The sequence below is a fragment of the Gopherus flavomarginatus genome, chromosome 3, assembly GCF_025201925.1.
Source record: "Gopherus flavomarginatus isolate rGopFla2 chromosome 3, rGopFla2.mat.asm, whole genome shotgun sequence".
Lineage (NCBI taxonomy): Eukaryota > Metazoa > Chordata > Testudines > Testudinidae > Gopherus > Gopherus flavomarginatus.
Window position 1 is genome coordinate 285623443 of NC_066619.1, and position 20760 is coordinate 285644202.

The 20760-nt window shown below is 50.2% G+C and overlaps 1 protein-coding gene across 6 annotated transcripts in view; it reads right to left on the minus strand.

Moving 5' to 3' along the window:
- ADISSP (adipose secreted signaling protein) overlaps positions 1 to 20760 on the minus strand; it is a 238133-nt gene that overhangs the window by 27415 nt on the left and 189958 nt on the right. For all 6 annotated transcript variants that reach the window (XM_050943483.1, XM_050943482.1, XM_050943484.1 and 3 more), the window contains one exon: positions 18949 to 19087. In XM_050943483.1, coding sequence (XP_050799440.1) covers positions 18949 to 19087 — 139 coding nt within the window. The remainder of the gene's footprint in view (positions 1 to 18948; positions 19088 to 20760) is intronic.

Genomic DNA, 20760 nt, shown 5'->3' on the forward strand with positions numbered 1-20760 from the left:
CCTTTGATTAATTCTTTAACAATTAGCAAACATGGCAGAGAATAACAAACATAGGTTTAGGGTTAAGTGCCATGTCTTGAAAGGATAGAAATCCTACTTGCCGGGACTACAACCTGCTACCTTGAAGGATTAATGAGTTTAATACAGATTTCCTTCCCAAATGTCAGCTCTGAAAGCAGCCTTGCTGTAACCAGGTACAACAGAACCTTGCCATCAGCCAGGCACACAGGGAACATTCTTTAGAGACAAATGATTCCAAACAAGCAGTTCAGGAAGCAGAGAAATCTCTGATACAGACACAAAGCTCCTCCCTGTCTCGACACACCCACCAGGACCAAGAGACAGATTCTCAAGATAATTCAGGTCTATTGTGCCCTGCTTCTCTATTGCAGAAGCTGCACTTCACTGACAGTAAAATTACACCCGAGAGCCATTAAACTCCCCACACACCAAATTCCACAGAATCGGTTCCAGTTATTAACTTGCTGGTTTGATCCAATCCACTGTAGGACCTGACGTTTCAATACTGTGGACAGACCTGATCCTGCAAGGGGGCCGGGTAGCTCAGTGGTTTGAGCATTGGCCTGCTACACCCAGGGTTGTGAGTTCAATTCTTGAGGGGGCCATTTGGGGATTGGTCCTGCTTTGAGCAGGGGGTTGGACTAGATGATCTCTTGAGGTCCCTTCCAACCTTAATACTCTATGAAAAACCCTGGCCCTATTCCAGCAATGCACTTCTTATGCACACTGTTTGACTTGGAGAACTGCAAGGGACACAAATGCCTAAGTGCTTTGCTGGAGCGGGACCAGCGTTCTGAACAGCTGGCAGGACTGAGCCCTAATTTCCTAGGCTAAGGAAGATCCAAAGACGTTGTACTCTCTGCACTGCGGGACACTGTGCAATAATCAGGTATCAGAGGGGGAGCCGTGTCAGTCTGGATCTGTAAAAGCAGCAAAGAATCCTGTGGCACCTTATAGACTAACAGACGTTTTGGAGCATGAGCTTTCGTGGGTGAATACCCACTTCGTCGGATGTATGTAGTGGAAATTTCCAGGGGCAGGTATATATATGCAAGCAAGCTAGAGATAACGAGGTTAGTTCAATCAGGGAGGATGAGGCCCTCTTCTAGCAGTTGAGGTGTGAAAACCAAGGGAGGAGAAACTGGTTTTGTAGTTGACAAGCCATTCACAGTCTTTGTTCAATCCTGAGCTGATGGTGTCAAATTTGCAGATGAACTGGAGCTCAGCAGTTTCTCTTTGAAGTCTGGTCCTGAAGTTTTTTTGCTGCAGGATGGCCACCTTAAGATCTGCTATTGTGTGGCCAGGGAGATTGAAGTGTCTCCTACAGGTTTTTGTATATTGCCATTTCTAATATCTGATTTGTGTCCATTTATCCTTTTCCATAGAGACTGTCCAGTTTGGCCAATGTACATAGCAGAGGGGCATTGCTGGCATATGATGGCGTATATTACATTGGCGGACGTGCAGGTGAATGAACCGGTGACGGTGTGGCTGATCTGGTTAGGTCCTGTGATCGTGTCGCTGGTGTAGATATGTGGGCAGAGTTGGCATCGAGGTTTGTTGCATGGATTGGTTCCTGAGCTAGAGTTCCTATGGTGCGGTGTGCAGTTACTGATGAGAATATGCTTCAGGTTGGCAGGCTGTCTGTGGGCGAGGACTGGCCTGCCACCCCAGGCCTGTGAAAGTGTGGGGTCATTGTCCAGGATGGGTTGTAGATCCCTGATGATGCGTTGGAGGGGTTTTAGCTGGGGGCTGTATGTGATGGCCAGTGGAGTCCTGTTGGTTTCTTTCTTGGGTTTGTCTTGCAGTAGGAGGCTTCTGGGTACACATCTGGCTCTGTTGGTCTGTTTCCTTATTTCTTCGTGTGGGTATTGTAGTTTTGAGAATGCTTGGAGGAGATTTTGTAGGTGTTGGTCTCTGTCTGAGGGGTTAGAGCAGATGCGTTTGTAGGTTGCAATAATGAACTGCTGAGGGGCTGCGACGGAAACAGGAGAATGGCTCAGATGAGATGTGACACACTAGAAGGTTTTTTTCCTCCAAGGGGCAGATGCTGCGGAGGAGAAGGGTGTTGCCCCAGCGCACAGAACATGCGGAGGGATGGAGATAAAGCCAGTGCCGGGTGAGAGGAAGGGAAGAGGAAGAGCAAGAGCAGAATTGTGAAATAAACTGAACCTGTGCAAGGCATGTATCTGACCAACACTACGCTAGTATCTGTGCGCCTCAGAATCCTTAATGTATTTCTTCTCACAGCACCCTGGTAAGGCAGGGCCAGGCGACTGCCCCATGCTACAGCTGGGGAATGAAAGCTCAGAGACTGAGTGACTTGCCCAAGGTCACCCAGGAAGCCAGTGGCAAAACAAGGATTTGAACCCAGATCTCCCAAGACTTATGGAAATCAATGACAAGCCAAGAGAGCTGGCTGAGAACAGGGCGACTGTCCCCAAGGTGTCCAGACCCGCCGCCTCAGGAGTAGGACTCACCATTTTCCGTTGCATCTGACAGCTGCTCTCACCAGCTGCTCATTCTTAACAGCTTCAGGAAGACGCACACTGGGGACGGTGACAGATGCAGGAGAGAGACTGTCACTCTGATGAGCTCGGAGTGTCTGCTGCTGACCAAGCCAGGAGCCTCACACCCGGCGAGTGCGGATAAGATGCTGGGCAAGTGCCAAACCTGGGTTCTTCTACTGCTTGAAGCGAAGCACAAAGCTAAAGCGAGGCTCCTGGGCCAAGGCTGGAGAGTATAAAATCCCACCTGCTCGGCCCTGCCCACTGCCCCGCAAGAGAGGAACGTTCTCGAGGGTCTCGGATCAACTGAAACACCTGAGGTGCTTTAATGGCCTCACGGAGATTGAAAATACATCTCTGAGAGAACGAACGCTGGGTCCGACGTGGTGGGAGCCTGCATACCCCGGTCCCAGCCTGGGGAACGAACTCCCACCCGGACAAAGAACCATCACAAACCTCCCCCGTTCTGGGTGCACTTCTCCAGCCGGCCTCCTCTGACATCAACATGGCGCGGTGCAGGCCTAGTAAATAGGTTCCAAAAAACCCTCTCGTGACAAGCCTCTCCACTGCACACACAACTCTCCCCGGGGAGCTGGTGAGAGAGAGAACAAACCACCCGGGATCGATACGATCCCCATCGCCGAATGCATGGCTGGAAGGCGCTCAGATACCACTGGTGAGGGCAGAGTAGGAACCTGCCCAGGAGAAGCAGCCAGAGCTTCTAACTCCCATCCCACGCCTCACCCACCTCACACTGCTACTGCTGAAGGCTGCATTACTACAAGTGACCCTGCACAGTCCAAGTTAACTCGTCTGTGTGCACCAGTGGAGAAGGCATCGGGTGGGGAGCAAAGAGGCTGGAGTTCTGGGTCAGAGCTGGGAATGGAGATGCTCCGTTTCCACTCAATGCCTGTGTCTCCATTTCCCCATCTGTAAAATGGGGCTCGCAATGACCTACCTTGGTAAGCACTTTCAAGATCGATGGACCAAAAGTGGCTTTGCAGGGGTACAGCTCTGCTATTGGAGTGAAGGAATCAGACTGCCGATGGGAATTCCAGGAGAGCTTTGTGCAGCCCATTCAAAGTGAGAGAGGAAGGATTTTACTGACTTCCAGTTCTGCGGATCTCAGCAGAAAACTGACATGACCCCTCACAGGTTTCAGTCTGAGCCGCGGCCACCTGGTCAACATCAACTTAAGTAAATGAGCGTATTTATGTGCGCACACACCCCTGCAGAGTTTTGAGCTGAACAAACTGCCTTTAGATGTATAAACCCCTCTGACCTATCAAAACCCATACCATCTACCAATTAATGGTATAGACACCCAGTACTCCAGCTTCAGAAGAACCCCCTGTACAATACCAGGCATCAAAGCCCTGCTGGGGTCAGCTGCTCGCTCTCTGCAGCCTACGCAAGCCCAAGGCTGCCTTTTAATGATCCCCCTCTTCCCCACATGGCTGATCTAAAATTCTCTTTGAAAAACAGTGGCTGCATGACAAACCTTTGAAACAAAATGGCTCCTTAAACCCTGCCTGCAGGTGATCAAACCAGAGTGCACCGAGCATCACTGCAGAGAGTTTAAAACAAGAGGGCGCAACCATCTCAACATGTGGTTTGCGGTTTTGTTTCCAGGCATTTTGTGAGCCCTCGTTATCTATGGGGACAGGATGGGGCGGAGCAGCAGAACTTGCTAAGCTTCTGGGCATGGCAGATGCGAAAGTTGGAGCTCTGCCATGGATGTTCCTGGACAGTGTCCTATAGAGTGGGAAGGGGCAGGCTGGTGATGCCTTTGTCCATGCCGCCCTACCTGAATGGATCCCACAAGGCCTCGGGATGGGGGTGCGAGAGGGGATTGTGTGCTGCAAGGGCCCCCTTCTGAGGGGTGAGTCTTACCAGGACAATCTACCAGAATACCCAGTGCGGCATCTGTGCCATGCCCAGATCTGCCCAGGCTCAAGGAGCTGAGGCAGCCAGAAACTCCGTGTCTCTTGAATCTGAACCCAAGGGGCAGGTTGGATACTGGGTGGGAGTTGGCCAGGTGGTCAGGGCCAGGCATGCAACGGGCTGGCTGCAGGAATCCCTGGGTCAGGTTCCCTGGCCCGTGCTATGCAGGGGATTGGACCGGATGGTCAGAACGGTCCCTTCTACCCCTGTGAGCGATGAGTGCACAGCCACTCCCAAAGGGAGGCAGGCAAGGACCCCCCCCCGCCACTAACAGACCCAATACTCCCTCCACCAGCCAAGCACAACCCCGGGCCCACGGCCAGATTGTGGCAGAGAAGTTTCCCATCATTCCTTGCACATCAGCCAAGCCTAAAAGCAGAAGGCCCGGAGCTTCCACCATCCCAGGAGCGCTCTGTGGTTCCAGACGTGCCCAGCGCTGTGCTAATCCGCTCTGCCTGCCCGGCCGAGGAACCCGCATGGGCCTCGCAACAGGAAAGAGTTCTGAGCCATGGAGAGGAGAGTTCACACACACCTCCCAACTGGGACTTGACAGGCTTGAGCGGGGAGGCAGAGTCATCCCTCTGCGCTTCAACACAACCACGGGACAGGCGCCCATCAGATCCCTCCTGCTGGCACTCACAGGCTGTCCGCCACCCCACGCCAGCCTCGCGATAGAGCGGGCTGCTGGGGGAACAACCGATGCCATCGGAGCCCCCCGGAGTGGCTCAGCTCCCGCACCCAGACCCCTCATTCCAGCTGGAGAGGTGACCCCAAACTTCAAACTGCAGGAGATAACGGGCAACCCCGGGCATGGGCAGCTCTTCCCAGCTGCCCCACCTGCGAGGCGAAGCTCCAAAGAGCTCCACCATCTGCTCTGAGGGGCAGCTCCTGCTGACAGCACGAGGGGGCAGAGCGTGGGGGGGGAGAGCAGAGCAGGATGGAGGTGCAAGGCCGCTGCACCCTGGGACTGCAATGGCCGCTGCAGAGCACAGGGGGGAGACATGTGAAGGTGGGAGCTGGGCTATCCTGGCTTGGTCGGGGAAGAGGATTTCATTTTGCAGGTACAGAACTTAACTCTACAGGACATTTCTTCACATGGGTTTGTCCAGACCCCCCACTCCGTTCACTGCGCAGCACATCTATGAACGGAACTGAGAGCCCCATTCAAGGCCCATGGGATTCTTTGGGTCTAAGGCAGGGGTGAAAGTAACTTACAGGACTTACTGGTACTGCCAGAGTCCTGGGGGGGGGGGGGGTGGCCTCATCTGGGGAAGGTGGCCTCAACCAGAAGAGGCGGGGCCTCTCAAGATTTAAAGGCTCTGGGGCACCAGCTGTGGCTGGGAGCCCCAGGGCCTTTAAATCAACCCAGGGCTCCCAGTTGCAGAGGTGCAAATTAAAGGGTCCAGGGCTCCGGCCGCAGCAGAGCTCCGGGCCCTTTAAATCCCCACCGCAGCTCCAGCTGGGATTTAAAGGGCTGCGGGGAGCCCCGAGCCTTGCCAGGCTGGGGCCGAGATTTAAAGGGCCCGGAGCCCCCGTGGCTGCGGGGAGCTCCAAGCCCTTTAAATCCTGGCCCCAGCCCGGCCGCCGAAGCTGCGGGAGGGATTTAAAGGGATTGGAGCTCCCTGCTGCTGCAGGGAGCCCAGAGCCCTTTTAATCCCGGCCACGGAAGCCGGTGCAGTCCAGCCTGGCCGGACCAGCTTACTTTCAACTCTGGTCTAAGGGTGCTGGATCAGGCCCTAGGTGCCCAGATTTTGGGACAGAAGAGAGGAAAGGGCTCAGTTTCCTCAGCAGACTAGGACAGAGAAAGCAAAAGAACAGATTTGAATGATGGTGAATTCAATGGATGCAGCCCACAGTGTTGGCAGACAGTTGGGAATTTATTTCCTTGTGTTATCTCTGGCACCTCACACAGTGGCACTAACTTACCTTTGACTGAGGTCCAACCACAACTGTAAATCTCGCGTGCCCTGCGGAGCACGGCGCGTATCGTTGCTTGTCACTATAGAGAGCTGCTGGAACAAACTGATTAGCGCGACGAGATTCCTGCACAGTATCAGCTGGATGTTCTGTTTCCATCAAACATGCAAGTGACCAGCAATGGATTTGGGAGAGGAGAGAACAGAAATCTACTTTCCTTTGATCCCACAAAGTGGCTTGTGTTTGAAATCAGAGTCTCAACATCACAAACAGGCAAAGAGCTACTTTTAATATATAGCTATAGGTTAGGCTTGACGCTCAATAAGCTTCTGTATTAAAAAGCCCGAGAGGAAGGTTTTCCAGTGTACGAGGTGGGGGACAGACACAAGCTCCCACTGAAAGGCAGGGCAGGGACACAACTCGCTTCCAAGCTGGAGTTAACCTCTCCAACATGGCATCAGTCATGTCTCACTTCAGAAGCCTGCCGGCACCCCAATGCATCCATTGAACAAACTCTTTGGGAAGCCGCTTGGCAATCTCAAAACGTCACAGCTGCTTATGGGCAGTGTCTTGTGGAAAAGCCTAGCAGAGGACGGAAAATCTCGGGGGGAACATGTGACTAGCGGGTGGTTCTGGCTCACAGCCTGTATCCATCTGAAAAGGGGAGGTGAGGATGCCGATGCATCCAGGTCAGCATCTGTACCAGGCCGAGCTGTTGAATCAATGAGAGCTGCAAGGAAACATTCAAAGGGCTTCTGATCCATTTACAAGAAACCCGGTGTCCTGGGACTAGGAGGAATCCCTAGTGAAATGCAGCAGCTTTAATTAGAGTCCCAGCATTCTCAGAGCCTTGCTCTGGGGTCACGGATCTCCCTGCCAAGGCAGAACCTGGGCCAGCTCCGTCTGGCGTGCTGCTCTCAGAAGCAGTTGAATTATGCTGACGGCTTGGCATGCTGGCAGCCTCCAGTCCTGCTACTGATATCATACAGACAACTTCTTTGCAAAGTTGTCACAGGCCAGAGGAGAGGTGATAGCTCTGACAGATACCATATTTCCACATGAGAGTCACAAGCTGGGCTGCCCTTCAGAGCAGCGTCCCAAGAATGAATGTCAGATGCTGCGGGGTAATGTAGAATTCAAACGGTATCATGGACCCATAGGATATGCCACCTGGATAAACTTGCACGGTTGCCTTCTTGGGGCTGATCTCCTTGGGTAGGTTACATTAGCAAGGTAGCAATGCTAGAGTTAGGTTTGAGGCAGCCCATTCGTTATTTGTTCCACAGAGGCCCCTGCTCAGATCCGGGCCCCACTGTGCCAAGTGCTGCATAGATACATAATGCGAGACAGTCCCTGCCACAAAACACTTACAGTCTGAATGGACCAGACCCACAGAGGGAGGAAGGGGAAACTGAGGCACTGAGAAACCACCCCCGCATGCAAGAGCACACAGCAGGTCTGTGGCAGGGCTGGAAACAGAACCCAGGTCTCCCAGTCCTGTGCTCTACCCAATGGAGCTCCACAGCATTTCAGGCACCTATAATCTTTAACAGGATGAATTTAAGAATGGGGGGAAAATTTAACAAATTGCCAAGTTTTGCAGGCGCCGAGATCTGGGAAGTGCTGACTGATTCTCCCAAGGGTGGACCCCACCACCGCTGCCTGGGACAGTTGGAACTGGCCTTGAAGATAAGCAATCAAAAGTGCAGTGGGGAGCGTGGCGGAGAAGCACTAGACCACCCCGCAGGTGAGCAGGGTTTTTCCCACCCTAGATCCCAGCCCATGATGCCTCGTTAAGGAGTCACACAGCAAGCGCTTGTATCTTGGTTCTGGTGAATGCTGCCCAATTCCCTCCTCGGCTGGCCAGCCAGCTTGACAGCTTGCTCTGCGCGTCTGACCCTGTGCATTGCTCTGTGGACCCTCATGATACTGTGCAGACCGCAATAGGATGCTCAGCTAGCTAGGGACTGTTATGGTCCGTTACCTCAGTATGAGCAGCCAAGTGCCCCAGAAGATTGGCCCCTCAAGTGAGTGCTGAGCTGTGAAAGAAATGGCTGATGAGAGAGTTGAGAGGAGCCTATGGTGCCCACTTGAGTGGTTCCCTCTGGACAATTTGCTATCGGGGCTTTGACTGTAGGTTGTTTCGGTGGCTCTCATATTGAAATCGCAGAGGACACAGTAAAAGGCAGTTTCCAGCAGGGCCCATTGCCCCGATCCGGTCCCAGATGTCCTACTCAGCATCCAAATGCATCAAGGGGAAAACACAACGAAGCCCGGTAGAGCAGTCCTGGTATGGAGTGGGTCAGAGCCGGAGCAGAAAGTGTTTTTCTCACCTTTGTCGCTAGACCCACAAACATTTGTGCTCTGATTTTTGCTCTAACTGCTCTGGCTACGCCACTGGGGCAGGTAAATGAACAATACCCCCTCCCCTTGCAGCCACAGTACCAAAAACCCCTCTCCCCCCCGACGGGGGCCTCCTGCTCCCAACACTGGGTGGAGCTGGCAGTGAATTTGTGAGCATTCGCTTGGCTTCTTGGGCAAGTAGATCTGTTTCCTATCACGGGAAATGCTGGCGGCTCAGATGGCTAATTGGGAGCCAGCTGGGACTGAGACCCCACCAACTCATTTCACACAAACCGAGTGAGCTAGGGAATAACCCCCAGTCCCTGCTGACTGGATTGGAAATCAAGTATCAGAGGGGTAGCCGTGTTAGTCTGGATCTGTAAAAGAAGTGGGTATTCGCCCACGAAAACTCATGCTCCAAAACGTCTGTTAGTCTATAAGGTGCCACAGGATTCTTTGCTGGATTGGAAATGGAGATTTAGCAGCTAAGAGACTCCCTACCCTATTACTTGACTCATGTACAAGTATCCGGATCACCACCTGGCCCGTCTAACCTCTGGCACAGAAATGCTACGGTGAGGAATGCCACCCCCAGGTTAGCAATAGCCCCTCAGCAGTCTTGTTTCCCCATTCCTGCTCCTTGCTAGAGGTCCCTGTTGGCTTGTTCCTCTGAGAGGAAGGCACTGCCTCTGGGCTCAGACAAACAGCTAACACCCTAGCTAGGGGCTCCTGAAAGAAACCAGCGAGTGTCTCTGACTGTCCTACACGGCTGGGAGCCCTCGCCCGAAAGCCATCAGCTGTCTGATCTGCTTCTGCTCTAGAGGCAATTTGTGCCTGTTTGTCATCGGGTGCACGACAGCACTGGCAGGAGCGGCAAAGCCCTCTGCTTCTAAGCCACCCGAGTGGAAACCATCAACCAGGAGTACTGCAGAGAGTCCCATCCTAGTGCGTGACCTGCAATCGAATGGATTAAGCACAGCGTTGTAAGTCTGGACTCCTGGTTCAAGGCTCCTGACTTGCCATGTGACTTTGGGGGAGTCACTTCTTTTCTCTGTACCTCTGTTTCCACCCCCCTAAACTAAATGGGGCAGCACGTGCTTGGTCAAGTGCTTTGAAATCCATGGTACAGAAGGGCTATCGGTACAAAGAACTAGTAGGATCACATGCAAGTGTTTGGAAGTACGTGGTAGGAAACTCTCCAGTACAGGCTGGATGATGAATGGGATGATCCTATAAAAGTCTCTTCCAGTTCTGAGTGTTGAAATGCTTTGGTGTGTCAGAGAACCAGCCCACAAAGCTGCCAGAGCAGGGCAGAATCCAGCACTCTCTCCCAGTCATTAAACCAGAAACAAGTGCAGGTGAGGAGAGGCTAGGACAACTCGGTACAAGAGGTGGGGCAGGAAAGGATGCACTGATGCAGAACAGGGGAGCAGCAGAATGCAGACCAGCTGGATTTACACGGCTAACCTGGCAGCTGAGATGCTCAAGGGGGAGAAAAGATAGACGGAAACCTAAGTACCCTGCAACACAGGAGTGAGAACAAAAGGGGCGTGGGGGTGGGGGTGTGCCTCCAGCTGACACAAGAGATGAGGGACCGGAGAGAAAGGGAAACACACCACGACAGAAGGGAGTTAAATGCAACTTACATTGAGAGTCTTAACAATAGAGAGAGAAGATACAGGGGTAAAACCAGTGACATTGACAGAGACTGGGGTGTGATCAGTGACACAAGCAGCAACACACGAGTGTGCAAGACTACTCACGTGCACGTGAGTCAGGGTCTGCACGCTCAGCTTCCCCAGGCCTCGCATTTTGCACATGCATTCTGGGAACTTGAAAATTTGGGGCCCAAGAAGGAGGTGAGAGTCTTGGGGGGGCAGCACAAGCCCGTCGGCCCTATGTCAAAGGTGGGGTCCAGCCGCAGTCCCCAGTCCAAGGGCCAATCAGGCCACCTCACGGGTGTGCCTTCATGGACAGATCACACGGATGGCCAGATGGGAGCCGAGAACAGATGCAAGTGACCTCCCACCCTCTCCGTGGACCCAGGCCAGGTCTCTCCTGCACAGCTGCTCCATGGGGAAGGGAGCTCAGCCTCCTCCCCCAGTTGTTAAAGGGGTAGCACAGGGCAGGGGAGGGGGCTGTGTTGTTGCACTGTCACCCCTCTGTTGGTGTCACTAGGCATAACCCTAGGTAACTCGGGAGGTGGAAGATCATGAGTGCCGATGAAGCCCTCCTGCTCAGGCCTCAATGAACCATTGTTCCTCCATGTTAAACACTTTATGTAACCTAGTGTAACCTAATGTACTAATAGCTGCAAAAATATAGTGTTAGCAGTTAGTTTTCGGCTGTAATAGCCAGTTCTCAGAAAGCAACTGGGATATAAAAGGAGGAAACTGCTTGTGTTAGGTGTGCTTGATTTGAGGCGTCAGCCTCCCTGCACCGCTTTGAGATCTCAAATACACTTGGTTTGCTTCTCCACCCTGGTGTGTTTATTGGCGCGGCACACCGGGCAACGAACCCCCCCCCCCCCGCCGTTGCTTGGCCTCGGGCACTTTGTGCCGGCAACACCTCCATCTGCCTTGGGAGGGTGAAAAGGTCATTGGCACAACAGGCCCCCTTGCCAGAGATTGCTACGGTGTGGCAGACACACACACACGAGCAAGCTCCTGCATGGTGTGGATGGAGCCCTGTACTTCGTCTCTAGGGAGGGGCAGGACTGGACAGCTCCATGACCGACCCCGATGATTCAAGCAGTGCACCCCAAATGCAGAACCCACACAAGATGACCCCACAACATTTGGCAGGTCCATGTAATGGGCTGGCAAGGTTCCTCCCACCCGGTCAGCTGCTGTGGAATCTGCTAGGAAAGGGTTAAGTGGCTCAGAAGCAGGTGGGAGAGGCTCTCTGGGGAGAGAAGATTGAAGGTGTGGGCTGAGCACTGAGGAGGGAGGAACCCTGGGAGACAGTTGAGCCTGTGCTTGTTACCTTCCTGGGGATGAATTTGGAGCTGAGAATGGCAGAGAAGGGGTGACTCACCAGGAATTTAAAATCCCTTTGGGAACTAGAAATTAATGCCATCTGTATCAACCCCAGGAAATTTTAGAAGTGGAAGTGCTGGGCTGCAGGCATTCCAGTCCAGTCTTATCAGCTCCCAGCACATGCGGCAGGGCCCAAAACAGGGTCAAAGTCCAAAACAACAGCACCTCCCTCTTCCCAATCCATCACTGCAACTCCAGCATGCTGCTGAACTGGTCATTTCTAAAGAACCTTGAATGCTGGGTCAGAGGAGACAGCTGTAAAGTAGCCACAGCACAAACTGTGACCCGCCTTTTACACTGTCAGAATCCAGCGGGAACACCGGGATTCTTTCTGCAGCTAATTAAAATCCAGGGCAATCACCCCAAATGAACGATGTTAAATATCCTGGGTTAATGACCACGTCCCGTTTCATTCTGCAGCTGCAGAGGCAAAAAAAAAAAAAAAAAAAAAAAAAAAAATCTAGAAACTGGAAACTAAATTCCCTGGGGGTAGGGATTGTGTCTTGCCATGTGCAGGCCCAGCACCCTACCCAGTGGGGCCCCAGTCCTGACAGGATTGCTTTCAGCATCACCACAACAGAGATAGTGCCACTAACAAATCTTATTACCAGAACTGTGAAGATTCCATTAACAAGCTATGGAACTGATTGCTGCAGGATGTTAGCGGCAAACAGCTCAGGGTCAGATTGTGTCTTGGACATTGTACCCCTGCAAGGGAGGTAGAGGGAGAAAGAATGCCCCCCGCCCTCCCCGCCCACATACTCTTTATGGGAGACCTGACTCTTGGGTCCAGGCATGGAAGTGTAATTACAGGTCTGTCTCATCTTACGCGAGGGTTATGTTCCACAGTCAGCACGGAAAGCGACAACGGCATATAGTCAAAATTACAGTGAGTGTAATGGTGGGCGGAATCGCCCACACTACAGAAACAGTATTTAAATTGTTATTTTTCTCTTCTTTTTTTTTGTTTTTGCCAACCGCATAAAGCTGAAATCGTGCATGTTAAATGCACGTAAGATGCAACAGACTTGTTTTTACTCACTGCCTAAAGCAGATGTGCTAGGAGGGGAAAGGAGCTCTCACTCACTGGCCAAGCGGCTGAGCCAATCAGAAGAGTGAATGCGGGGTTACTAATTTACTGCTGGTATAGGACAGGGGCAAATAACTACAGGGAAGGAACCATGTAGAGGGGTGTCCGGGAGCCACCCTGCCTCATTGAGCAGTGCCGTTTACAACCCACCCTTTGCTCCAGATCTGTGCCCAAACTCACATCCCGTCCCTTAGTCAATTTCCAGAAGCCAAGGAGTCTGTGGTTGAAAAACCCAGCAGCTAAATGCACTACTTGAAACGAGATCTTGTACTTACTGGACATTTATACACACGTGGGAGGAAAACAAGATCTGCTTGGAAACAGTCCAGTCACTATCACATATTCCATCACATGAGGGCAGAGAACAGAAATGTTGCCTGGAGAGCCCCGAACTTGGCAGTAACACAGAGGTGGAGGCAAACACAAGCAGAGGTTTCAGGCAGCAGCGGCTACGCATACAAGTAGATAACCCTTCCCCTCTTTAACCCCCGAACTGAGTGTCTGTCCCCAGGACATTCGGAGGGAGACGGAGGGATATTCGGTGCCACATGCAGAACTATTCTATGGTTAGCTAAAGCAGATTGTCTGACTGGCACCAAATGACACTGGGTTTGCTTTCTAGAGACAGAAAGCAGCGCTCTGCATTGGAAAGTGTATGGTGACTGGCACCACTTCGCTCCGCCAGAGCTGCCAGTCTTTGGCACCCACCATGCTTCCACTTCAGGATTAAGTCAACCTGGCTATTAGAAATCCAGACAAAACTTAATCCAAGAGGCCGATTATCCTACAGCTGCTGCTGCTGGGTTCTTACATCTTTCTCAGCAGCATCTGGTGCTGGTCGCTGTCCGATATAATGGGCTAGATGGACCTTGGGTCTGCTCCGGTCTGGCAGGTTCCAGGTTCCTACAAATCAGCTTCTTCCTCAAACACCAGCCCAGTTCCTCCCAGAATATCCCTTATGCAGGAGGTAAACTCCCTCCCTTCCAAAAAAGAAATCCATAAAGCCACCACCTTAGCTCCCTGCAAAAATCCCTCCTTAAGATTCACCTCTGCCATGCTGAGGAACGAACCCCTATGCAGGCCATGAGCTGGGGCATCTGTTTACTGCGCAGTTTGTTTAACTGCTTTCTTGCCTTCCACCCTCTCTTTGTATCACCTCCCCTGCGGCATGTTGTCATAATGCACGACTGAGCTAATTGGTGCAAGGGTTGTCCTTTCCCTCCGTGACTGTGCAGCTGGGGCCCTGACTGCTGCCTCTAGGGGCTAAAAGAATGCACACTAAGAATAACAGTCCCCATAGTTTTCATCCTGCTCCTGATTTTTCGTGGCAAAGACAAAGCGGTGTGTAAAGTTTCACAGGCACACAGAATACTATTCTTTCAAAAGGAACGAGTTTCCTGATCACCACTTGTGGAATGAGATTAGGTGGTTAAACTCAGCAATGGAATTGGAGGATTAATGCCTTTTCTACAGGCAGAATCACATCCCTCCCCCCACCTCAAGTGACTGACAGAAGAGACTCAAGGACGTTCACTATTATTCCCACGTTGATGTGTGGGCAGCATGCGAAAAGTCAGCACACAGGGAGGAGTGCCTACTGCGACTCAGTGCACAGAGCAACAAACTATCATTGTGTGCAAGAACTTGATACTTACTAAGAACACCTACAAAAGATTGTGTTTGTCTTGTGCCGGTTTCCACCACATGACCCAACCCTCCAGAATTTTCACTGCAGTTGGGAACAAATTAATGCTAGAATCAGGCTTCACTTCAAAGAGGAAACATGCGTCAACCCACAATGGCAGAAACTCACATAGGTTCAGCACAATGGGCTTCAACTGCTAATGATACAGAACGCCAGGTGAAATCTAGTTATTGGGCTACAGTGAGGTTCAAACGCCCTCTCTCCCCATGTTAAAAGAATTTTTAGTGCAAAACAACAAAAGGGACAACAGGGTGAAGAGGGTCAGATTCTGATCTCGGTGTAAATCTGCCCACTTTGGAAGTTGCTCCAAAGTTACAGAAGGGCCCCCAAGATCAAAACTGGCCCCAAAAACTTCAAAACAGAATTTATTCCTTTCTTGGTAAGGACACAGATGACCCTGTGCCTTATTTTCTTATTCAACTGTGTTCCTCAAATACTATAAACCGCAAACAAGCATAACACACTAACAACGTGTGTCACGTCCCCTTCTAGTGGCTAGTCCAATAGAGGATAGCTACCTACTGTTGCTGTCAGCTGATAGAGTTACTCCTTTAGTTCAAGTGACAAACATCTGTGCTGCTGTTCAGGTCACAGATTCAAACGCCATTGATGACCCAGGCCAGGAGGAGACAGGTTGTCAGGTGAACAGAGATGAATTTATTTTTCAAAGCATTTTGAAGGAAGCGCTACTCCTGTAATTGAAAATTTTCCCCTTGGGATTCCATTTAGACAAATTTAGATTCCATTTAGTCCACAGCCCCAAAAGACCAGTCAGATAGTTGGGAAATAGCCAGAGCAGAGGGACATCTTTGGCCATGCCTGCTTCCCTCAGCCACACCCCCTCTGCTGGGGCTAGAAGGGGAGCACAGACACTGCCCAACTGGCCCTACAATCATCTGCATGCAAGAAGAATCCTCGCTGGCCCTTTAAGGAGGGCTGCAGGCTGGAATGGGGCGGAGGAGCTGGTGGACAATGAGATGTAAATCTCAGGCAGTAAAGCAGGGCGTTAAAATCCCCAGGGTTTATTAACCCTTCACTGGCCACTGGTAATAAGCACCACTTGCACTTCAATGCAGAGTCACATCAAGAGCGAAGTTTTGAACGGAAGAGGCTCTTTCCTGCCATGCTGTCCCTGTTCCTCTGTGTTACTGTCCCTTCAGCCTCCAGGGTCAGTCTGGGATTCCACTGGGAGCCTGAGACTGCCACTTCACTGGCCAGATGAGATGCAGAAGCCGGATCAGCCAGTGAAGGAGTGGGGCGGGGGTACTGCGGAGGCAGAGCAGTCTGGTGGTTAGTGAGCTCGTTGAGGCAGGGAAGTCTCGGGACATGTGTATATAGCACATGGCCCAGCAGGGACCCCAGTGACAACTGGCGCCTACAGGCACTGCTTCAATAAATACAGGTCTAGGAAACCCAGGTACCCGATGTGACGGCCTCTGCAATTGTCATTGGGATGCCCCACACAGCCCATAATGCTGTCCCACAGCAGGGTTTGAACATCACGCCTTCAGCAGCACAACACAGACATCTGCCACTTGCACCAAGCAGTGGCTCCAGTTGCCAGCACGAGTAGACTTTCACCTGCTCTTTGAACCCGCCACTAGGGGGTGTCACTTTACAATCATGTTACATTCACATCAGAGAGCTGCAGTGGGCGCCAACCTAATCAAGTGCTAAATGGCTTCTACCACACCCGGGTACCATGCTGATGGCAGGGAAGCTATGTGCCCTGGAAGGCAGGAACATCTCTATTTTAAGGGCACATTCTGGGGATCCTTTTGGGTTAGTCATAAGAATGGCAATACTGGGCCAGACCAATGGGCCATCTAGACAGTATCCTGTGTTCTGACAGTAGCCAATGCTAGGTGTCCCAGAGGGAATGAACAGAACAGGGCAACTATCAAGTGATCCATTCCATGTTGTCCAATCCCAGATTCTGGCAGTAGGTTTAGGGACACCCATAGCACGAGGTTGCAATCCCTGCCCATTTTGGCTAATAGCCATTGATGGACTATCCTCCATGAACTTATCTAATTCCTTTTTGAACCCAGTTATACTTTTGGCCTTCACAACATCCCCTGGCAATGAGTTCCACAGGTTGACTGTGCATTGTGGGAAGAAATATTTCCTTATGTTCATTTTAAACATGCTGCCTATTAGTTTCAGTGGGTGATGTCCAGTTCGTGTGTTATGTAATGGGATAAATAACACTTCCTTTTTTCACTGTCTCCACACCAGTCACGACTTCACAGACCTCTATCATATCCCCCCCCTTAGTCTCTTTTCTAAGCTGAACAGTCCCAATCTTTTGAATCTCTCCTCATATGGAAGCTGTTCCAAACCCCTAATGATTTTTGTTGTCCTTCTCGGTACTGTGACGGGTTCCCTCCACAGCCTAGGACCCCAGAGCTGTACCGTCCTGCCCTGGTCAAAAGCCTGACCAGTATGTGAGTTTATTACTCTGTCCGCCACTTCCAGAGTGCACGGACTCTTGTTCCAAGCACATCACTCAAACCACATTGTCTTAGATAAAATATAAAACAGGTTAACAACAGAAAGGTAGATTTTAAGTGATTATAAGGGAAAGCAAATGTATCAAAGTAGATTACCTAGCAAATAAACTAAAACTCAATAGAAGCCTAATATACTATATAGGATTTGAATCAAGCAGTGTCTCACCCTGTTAGATAGTACAAACAGGCCACCAAGCTTCCATGCACAGGCAGGCTTCCTTCTTCCCTGCCTGGGCCAGCACTTCCCCTAGTTCAGTCTGTGTGTGTGGAGTGAGGCCCTTTGGTGATGTCACTTTCCCCTTTCACAGCTTGTTCCATAGGGCGGGAACCCTTTATTCCAAGCCGAGCTCCCAGCCTTGTTTGTGGAAAAATACAGGTACCAAAAAGGAGTTCGGTGTCATATGATCTAGTCACAAGCCCTTGCGTGTCCCGATGAGTCATGGCAGCCAGTATCCACAGGCTGGCTGCAGTGTCCCCAGGACGATTCACTGGGTGAAGATAAGCTTTCCCCATGGCCCATTATCTTCACTGATGGGCATTCAACTTGAATAGACCATTCACAGTGTGTGGCGGAACAGATGTAAAGGTTTGTGGGTGTTACCCATGACAAGCACATTGAAATAAAGATACAGAGTCAATATTCATAACTCCAGATATAAAAACAAGACATTCATGCTAATAGGATAATCATATTAGCAAACCATGCCTTTTCCATTGACACCTCACTACACATTCTGTATAAGATGCATCATAATCATGCCATAATCATATCACAAATCAAACCACTCTGATGAAAATGGGGTGCAGAGTGTCACAGGTACCTCTTCCAATTCTAATATATCTTTTGGGGGGATGGGGCAACCAGAATTACACAGTATTCAAGGTGTGGGAGTACCATGGATTTAAACAGAGGGATCATGATATTCTCTATTTTATTACTTATCCCTTTCCTAATGATGGCGAACTGACCGTTCGCCTTTTTGACTGTCGCTGCACATTGAGCAGATGTTTCCAGAGAACTATGACTACACAATGACTCCAAGATCTTTCTTGAGTGGTAACAGCTAATTTACACCCCATCATTTTGTATGTATAGTAGGGATTATTTTTTTCCCAGTGTGCATTACTTTACACTTACCAACATCAAATTTCATCTGACATTTTGTTTCCCAGTCACCTAGTTTTGCCAGATCCCTGCATAACTCTTTGCAGTCAGCTTTGGACTTAATTGTCTTGAGTAATTTTGTATCGTCCGCAAATTTTGCCACCTCACTGTTTGCCCCCTTTTCCAGATCATTTATGATATGTTGAATAGGACTAGTCCCTGTACAGATCCCTGGGGGACACCACTATTTACCTTTCTCCGGTCTGAAAAATGACCATTTATTCCTACACTTTGGTTTTCTTTCAACCAGTTACTGATCCATGAGAGGACCTTCCCTCTTCTCCCATACCTGCTTACTTTGCTTAAGAGCCATTGGTGAGGGACCTAGTGAAAGGCTTTCTGTAAATCCAAGTACTCTAGATCACCCTTGTCCACGTGCTGGTCAACACCTTCAAAAGAATTCTACTGCTAGCCCTGGTTTCCGTAACTGCTGCTAGGCTCTGGCCACCTAAAGGACCAGCTGGGAGGATGAAATCGATCCTCAGCTGGCTGCATGCGTGCACTCCCCTAACGCCTTCTTACATCTGGCATGTCACATGCTGATACCCCGTCATTCCATGAAGCCATTATGTGGGGGGCATTAAGGAAAGAAAGGCGTTCAGAGCACCTGGGGATCACAGGGGCTATACAAATAAAACTACCTTCAAGTAAACACATTTGCCCTTCTGAACCTCCATAGGCTGGTGCCGGAGGGGCAGGTCTTACCTTCAGCCACTGGTGTGATGCTGATGACTTTAAGGTTAAGGTTTGGAAGCAGAATGGCACAGACGTCCTTCCCCAGCCTTTGAATGGGAGGCAGAAGAAATGTGATTTCGTATTTGTGCAGTATCTTCAGAAACCCTACCTGGAAGGGGGGAGAAATGCAGGTTGCATGGTCACCTTTGCCACTGCACTGAACACTTTGCAGCAACAACACCGACCACAGAATTAAAATAACAAGGTGCCAAAGAGAAAGGAACTGAATCCATGGGAACAAAGCCTAGTTTGAGGGGCAGGCTGGTCATTGTAGTTCTTTGTGTTACCTTAGTCAACTGAGATCAGGGCCTCTTTGTGTCAGGTGCTGTACAAACAGCTAGTGAGAGATTGTCCCAGCCCTGGAGAGTTTATAAATCTAAACAGGGAAGATGGAGAAGGAAAGGATTATTACTGCCATCACACAGAGGGGAAACTGAGGTACCCAGTTACACAGGGCAGAGCAGGAAATAGAATTGAGAGCTACAGACACCCAGTCCAGTGCCTTAACCATGACACCACCCAAAATAAATGGTTAGAACGAGGGATCAGGTAGCCGGAAGCTCTGAGTTTTCATCCCGATTCTTCCACCAACTCAGCATGGACTTTGCCGCTCCGCGCCTCACTTTCCCCACCTCAAAACTGGAGATGCACGGTTTCATGAATGTGGGCGCAATGCTTTGAGAGTGTCTGACAAACGGCGCTGTACCAGGGCAAAGCGTCTCTTGGGGCTTGGGTTGGAAGCCAAAGAAAGAACAAGTGTGGGGAACGTGCTTCTCTTTCGTGTCCCAGGTCATTGCAGACAGGCCGCAAAGAAAAGGCAGCTCTCATTGCTGCTGGCCAGGCAACAAGTCTACTATGGGTGCAGGGAAAGGCCCCAGGCTGATCTGCTGCTGGGGTGGGTTCCTCAGGTATCAGGATAATCCTCCGCTGATGTTCCCTGGCTGGCGTGGGCGGGTTGCATGGCTGGGAGAGGGAATGGGGGTGATACAGCAGGGTGCAGGGGACTTGAAGGGCATGAAAAGTATGGTTCCACTACTAAGAAAGTCACAGCACCCAGGCCCTGATCCAAACCCCTAAGTCAGTGGCATGGCACCTAAAGCAGGGGAGGAGGGCAGAGCCGATCAAAAAGTCCACTTTTTTTGTTTGACGTGGAATTTTCACATGAAAAAAATTCTGGATCAGTCAAAAAGTTTCATATTTTTGCCAAAAACTCCTAAAAAACAACGTTTTGGGGGTTTTCACAACCGAAAATCAAATTTTTTCTATTTTAAACTGTAAATTTTGGGTTATTGGTTTTGGTATTCAAAAACCAGGCACAGAAATCGATTTTTTTTTAAAGAAAGAACCAATGGTTTTTTTTTTTTTTATTTAAATGAAATACTGGTTAATTTTAAAAAAAGTATGTAAAATTAAATTTGAAATTAAAAACCTATGTTAAGGCCTAAACTTATAATAATCTATTAAAATCATTTAAATTGAACACCAAAAAGAAATACTAATTTTAAGAACGTTTAAACCACTGAACTGGTGGAAGTCACTGCCTAAGACCTGGAATCACAATTTGCTGTAGTGCTAAAGCAGCTTTTGACAGTAGGAGTTTCCTCTGGGGGTACAGAAAGAATATTTTCTTCACTTCAGTTTGTTCATCCAGTTCAGTTCAATGACCAGTTCATTCAAAGTTAACAAACCAGTTCGGAGATAAAAAAGCAGAAAAGTTTGTTTTCCCCTTCCAGTCTATGAACCAAAACAAAGTGTTAGAGGAAGAGATCTACTAGTTCTAAA